The sequence below is a fragment of the Mandrillus leucophaeus genome, unplaced genomic scaffold, assembly GCF_000951045.1.
Source record: "Mandrillus leucophaeus isolate KB7577 unplaced genomic scaffold, Mleu.le_1.0 Scaffold452, whole genome shotgun sequence".
NCBI classification, from domain to species: domain Eukaryota; kingdom Metazoa; phylum Chordata; class Mammalia; order Primates; family Cercopithecidae; genus Mandrillus; species Mandrillus leucophaeus.
In genome coordinates this window covers 1730922-1736921 of record NW_012104832.1, presented here as the reverse complement: position 1 = coordinate 1736921, position 6000 = coordinate 1730922, and the positions used below count along the sequence as shown (strand labels likewise).

At 34.3% G+C, this 6000-nt stretch overlaps 1 protein-coding gene across 6 annotated transcripts in view; it reads right to left on the bottom strand.

Annotated features, from left to right (window-relative positions):
• Positions 1–6000, bottom strand: part of MECOM (MDS1 and EVI1 complex locus) — a 640330-nt gene that overhangs the window by 46739 nt on the left and 587591 nt on the right. For 5 of the 6 annotated variants that reach the window (XM_011994345.1, XM_011994346.1, XM_011994348.1 and 2 more), the window contains one exon: positions 456–558. In XM_011994345.1, coding sequence (XP_011849735.1) covers positions 456–558 — 103 coding nt within the window. Of the gene's footprint in view, positions 1–455; positions 559–2957; positions 3017–6000 lie in introns of those variants that run through there. The other variant, XM_011994351.1, reaches the window with a different exon arrangement.

Below are 6000 nucleotides of genomic sequence, written 5' to 3'. Positions count from 1 at the left end.
CAGGCCTCTTCCCTGACACCCCTCCCATATGGTCATATTGGCTAAGATTTTCCTGCAGTAGAAACTTTTCCCAGTAATAGAACATTAGATGACAGAAACATTCCCTTGATTTAGGAAAGCTCAAAATTAAGCCTCTGAAAGGCCCCCTACACAGTGAAAGGATCCTCACCATAGACTAATGCATTGACAAAAGGCATAGCTAGGTGAGGTTCTGCGCAAATACTCAAAATTCCTTTGACCTCCACTTTAAGGAAGACCTCTGCTTACTTCAGCTTCACTGTAATAGTGGCCAGATGTCAAACCAAGAAAATAGCTGCTTCAAGAGAAGGAACTTGTTAAAACTGACATTGAAAAGCCAGGGAAAGTAACAAACACCAAGAACAATGGACACTTTCGATGCTACTTTATAGTTGCAATGATAAGGTGATAAGGAGGGTGGCCTGAGTGGTACCAACCGTGGATATCCGGCGCCATAGTTTCATGGGGATAGTCTTCGCTCTTCATGAACAGCAGAAGCTCCTCTCCCGGCGCAATGTCTGCAACTACTCTGTAGAATATCTTTAAAGAGAAAATAAAGGGGGATGGAATCAGGAAAGAGAGAGATGTATATATATTAACAAAGGTCAAGATATACACTAAGATACCTGTACATTTTGCATCAGCTTAACGAACATCTTTTTCTTTTTATATTTTATCAAAAGAAGTGTGATTTCCTGTTTTACATACTGAAAACGAGCCCTCTGGTGACAAATGGAAAGCTGTGACTCTCAAGCCAGTTCACAAATCTTTTCCAAATCCTACTTCACAAATAAAATTTTCTTAATGCAAGGCTAGCTGCGTCACATATATCCTGTGTAATATTTAACGAAGAACTTTCCCTTCTCTGAATCCTCAAAACACCCTAGGAAACCACACATACTCACAGAGTTTAATTCTGCCTGGAATTCTCCAGCAGTAGCCTAGCTTACCTTGCCCCTTCCCCACTTAAGCAAGTTTGCAAAAGTAGCACCTTCTCAACAGTGTGTTTGGAAGGTAATAGTTTGAAAGGACATGACATAAAGGATCATGACGACAAAGGAGAGTATTTTGTTTTCTCAAAACTTAATCCCCTCTCTCACCAATCAGAAGGGTGCTCCCATACCCAGGTCCTGCCCTCAGGCCCAGCTCCTGATTCTCTCTCTTTGAAAGTAGGCATTACATGTTTTATTGATGCATTTATTGGGGTGGTGGAGGTGGTGCTTATTTCCCTTGCTTTCTAGCAAAGTGCTGAGGAGGGGAAGCATTTAATAAATCTGTTAATGACTGACTGAAAAGCAATGGAGCAAGTATGGAAAGAACCCTGACCTGAAATTTCCAAGAGCCACCTGCTTTTCCCCTGGGCAGCTTGGTGACTTAGGCAAGTCATTGTCCAACTTACCTGTCCAGGCACCAGGTTTTTTTTTTTGTTTGTTTGTTTGTTTGTTTGTTTTTTTTTCCATTTAAAAAGGCTTTTAAGCATGAAAATCTTTTAGATGTTTATTCATTCTACCAAAAAATGTCATTAGTTTTTCATTTCATTCTAAGGTTATTTATTAAACAATCCCATAATCAGATAGAGGTTTTAGAAGAAAGAATGAAGTTCTATGATTAACTGGTGAAAATGAGACCAATTATATTATACCACAGTATCTTTGCAAAACCCTACAGTACTCTGAGAAGGAAATTATTCCTTTGCCTCACATATTCTTCTCTCTCTTTAACATTGCCAATGAGTCTTTTCTCCAATCTTCCTACTGAGAATGTCCACAAACACAATCAATCTTTTTTTTTTTTTTTTTTTTTTGGAGACAGGGTCTCATTCTGTCGCCCATGCTGGGGTACAGTGGCACGATCACAGCTCATGGCAGCCTCAACCTCCCTGGGCTCTGGTGATCCTACTACCTCAGCCACCTGAGTAGCTAGGACTACAGTGTGCACCACCACGCCCAGCTAATTTTTGTATTTTTTGGTAGAGATGGGATTTCACCATGTTACTCTGGCTGGTCTTGAACTCCTGGGCTCAAGCAATCTGCCCATCTAGGCCTCCCAAAGTCCTAGGACTACAAGTGAGCCACTGCGCCCAGCCCAGAATCAATCTTACTAAGCCAAAAAAGTCCAGATTCTAAATATCTGAGCAACACACATACACACACACACACACACACACAAAAAAACCCAAAACAACATCACAACAACCACCATCATATTCTAATAATATATTCTTAGGAGATAGTACTGTTAACTATGGTTTTTTGCAACATCACTTGATTTTTCAAACTAAGAAGAGCTGCATACGTTGATGTCTTATAAGATCAGCAGAAATGCTCATACTTTAATTTTATTTATCTGTTTATCTTTTGGAAAGAAGACTTTGTACGTGCCTCTTTATTCCAGTAGGTGGCTCTAAAGTACAATTGTTTATTTTTCTATAACAAGACCAGAGCACAAAATTGTGCTAAATTTGAAAAATAACTTGAGTATTTTCTGCTTAGCTTCTTTCCTGTCAAAATAGAATAATTTTTTTCATTCAATAGTAGTTGAACTACTATAAACCTGAAGCTGGTTTACAGAAAACAATGCTAACATAAAATGTTGCTATAATATGTTATAATATAACCTAAGAATCTTGTATTTGTCCACAGATAGAATCCAGACTATCTTGGGAAAATTATTCCTTGTTATGGGCTGTTTCTATAAAAAATAGTTTATTTGCAGTTTGTATCCTATTAACCCTAGTCGTTCACATTTTCTTTTCCTTAGAAGTACACTGAGAACAGTTCTTTTTAAAGATTACCAGATTTAAAATAATAATAAAATAATGTGTGACTTTGCTTTTTTCCCCTAAATCTTCCAGTTAAATACTTATAAGTACCCTGTTTCATTCTGGAGTTCTATTTCCCCTTAGAAAACAATGGACTTCTCTCAACAGTTTGAATCACCTCTTTTTTTGGCATCTCTCAAAGGTTTAACTTATTAGCTTCCTTTCCAACAACATGTTGACATTTGAATTGTGACATATTAGAACTTTTCGGTGGCTTCTCGGAAATAGTGAGGTTAAAGAGACAATAACCTGCAAGACAGTAAAACAGTGCAATTGTCTCTATTGGGGAATACTACTTAGATATGCATGTCAGGTCATTTTAAGAGAGTATTACGGTATCGTTATTTCTTTGTAGTCCACTATTAATCATGTCTCTTTTAATTCTATTTTAGATTTACTCAATCCAATGTGAACAGTCTAAGAAACAAAAGAAATTGATGGATACACTGTAACTATATATTATAAAGACAATTCTCTTTGCCAAGACATAGATCACTACTGTAATTTCCCTTTAAGTGTCCAGATTGTCATGTGAAGAATATTGAGTGAATAAAAAATAAAAGACACAGAAGAGTGTTGATGTTGGCTTTATTTACTGGAGGTAAAAGGTGACATTCCAAGCCATGAAAGGCAAAGAAAAGCAGAGTGGATTTTAACTTCAGGGTGTTCTTTTCAATTTTAAGTGAGTTTTTATGGTGCTCATGAAACTGAGGTTTGAAAAGAACTGGCAAGCGCCAGACATAATGAGGGCAGATTCTGGGCATGCTTCCCCATATAGCAATAAGAATGTCCCTCGAAGTTCCATTTGCCACACCCTTACAAATCTAGTCCTTTTCTCAAGGTGTCTCTACCACTTGCTCTTCATTACCTCTCATCCTTTAGGGTTTTAGAGACACTTAAGCCACATTGTTTTCCTCTTCTAATTACAATGGCCCAAAAGTATAATTTGAATCCTTGAATCTAGGGATGTCTATATATAAATTTAATTTACTTTCTAATAATATTGATGGTATGCCAGCAGGCACTTGAGAAGCGACAGGAGTAATTTAAACCAAAACAAAATGACAATTTGTAGCCCTGAAACAATATAATGGGGAAATGACGGGATGTCATCTTAGAGGAATCAGGCCTTTCAGAAAATATACTTTTATGTTATAAAATAGATCTTTCAGCAAATAAAAATGCAACAAAGAAGTGATTTATATAGATTTTCTCATATATTTGTATATAGTATGACCATGCTTATAAAAATAGTTATAATATCTTTAAAGTCAGTGTATTCTCAAAAATCTTGACTATATTATAGTCCAGTGAATTACATGCCATCTGTGTTATGTGCCAGAAGCAGAGACACTACTAATATGACTCTCTCATTTTTGTGTTGGAGAAAAATGGAAGGGAGTCAATTAGTCTGTTAAGTTCCATAAAAGAGTTAATAATGGGTCTCCTCTCCTATCGGGGTTTTATGTAAAAAGTTCTCTGAATTCAAAATAAAAATATCCTGGATCTGAAATTTTGGAATGAATATACCCCCAATAAATAAAGAGAGGCTCAAAAATCTTCAACACTTAGAATTCTATTTTGAATTAATACAAAAAGGTTGTTCGTGTATTATTTTTGCTCTCTCTCTCTCAGAATGTTCTATGAAAAGGAAAAACTCAATTCTTCCCAATATAAGGTGAAAGATAAGAAGAATGGGGCCTTATAGTTTTAGAAAATAAATTATACGGAAATTTCATTTTTTAAAAAGTCATAATAAATATTTTAAAACTGTATTAACTCCTCCAAAACTTTCTATTTGGTAGCTAATACCAAAATCCAGAAGCATGACATGTTATGAACATAACCTAACTCCCATACACCTGAAACTTTTGCCAGTTGAGATGGTTTTTTCATTTTATCACATAAAAAATTAAATTTTCCCAGTATCTTGCTAGGCTCTTTTTATTTTTGTATAAAGCAATATTTATACCTTTGTAAGTATGAACATTGTATTTGGATCTCTGGATACCTCAATTTATAAGGATAAGTTTTTACAGTAAATGTTTTAGTAACAGATTTCATGTTCTTTTATTTTTAAAATTTGTTCATTTAGCACACTAGTGAAATTTCTAAATGTTTATTTAAAATTATAAATTATTCAAGAAGTTGAAAAGTAAAACTAGAAATCCAAAATTGTTCAGTTTTACCACTGGTAAAACCCACAGTTGAAGGCATAATTATGTTATACATGCATATAGAAATTAAATACCCTAAATAGAATTATTACAATTAATTTATTTTAATCAAACCCTGAAAGTATTTCCAAATGCAAAGAGAGTATCCATTCAGTTAATACTCACAAGGCTAAGTTAAGTATAAAAGACAGTGGTGATACGAAATTGATTTAGCAAAGTTAGACTTCCAAATTGTACATTTTCATGTGGTGTTACTTATAAATACATATCTTATAATTTGACATAAATATGGCAAAGTATATGTTTTGGAGAAATTTTTTAATTTGCATAATAGCCATCTCATATTATATATATAATTATATATAATAAGAACGAATGCTTCATGGCACATGATTATTAGTATATATCATACAAGTTATATGTAATTACATATTATGTTTTATAAAATTTATATTATATATACTTGGAATTAGAATTAATCATATATCATTATTCATTTTATTTGGTTAAGTCCAAGAGGACAGCAGTAAAGCAAGTACAGACACTCACAAGCACTTTGCTAGGAAAGTTAATATGCCATAAAAGACTCTCAGTCTAACTCTGTTTTATACTTTGAAGGACTGCGTTCAACCAAATCCTCTATCATTAGTACTTACAAATGGTAATCAGGTGGGTCTTGTTTATTATACCAGAGAACAAAAATCTAGAATCTGTCATATTCTTTATCTGTGGATTGATTTAAAGTATTATGTTTGTATTGTTGAGAAAGAAAAATTCTGCACACAAGGGGAAAAATAAGAAAGAAGGAAAACACATTTACTTTTAAAAAGATGAACAAGGCTTTATTGTTATGAATCCCCGTTTATTTTTCCTGATCAAACACTGGAAGTTTTATTTATGCTTAATAGACTGCATTTGGCATGTCTAAAAATGACAGAAGTGTGAATTATGAATGACCTTCAACCTATGCAGGAAGTTGTAATA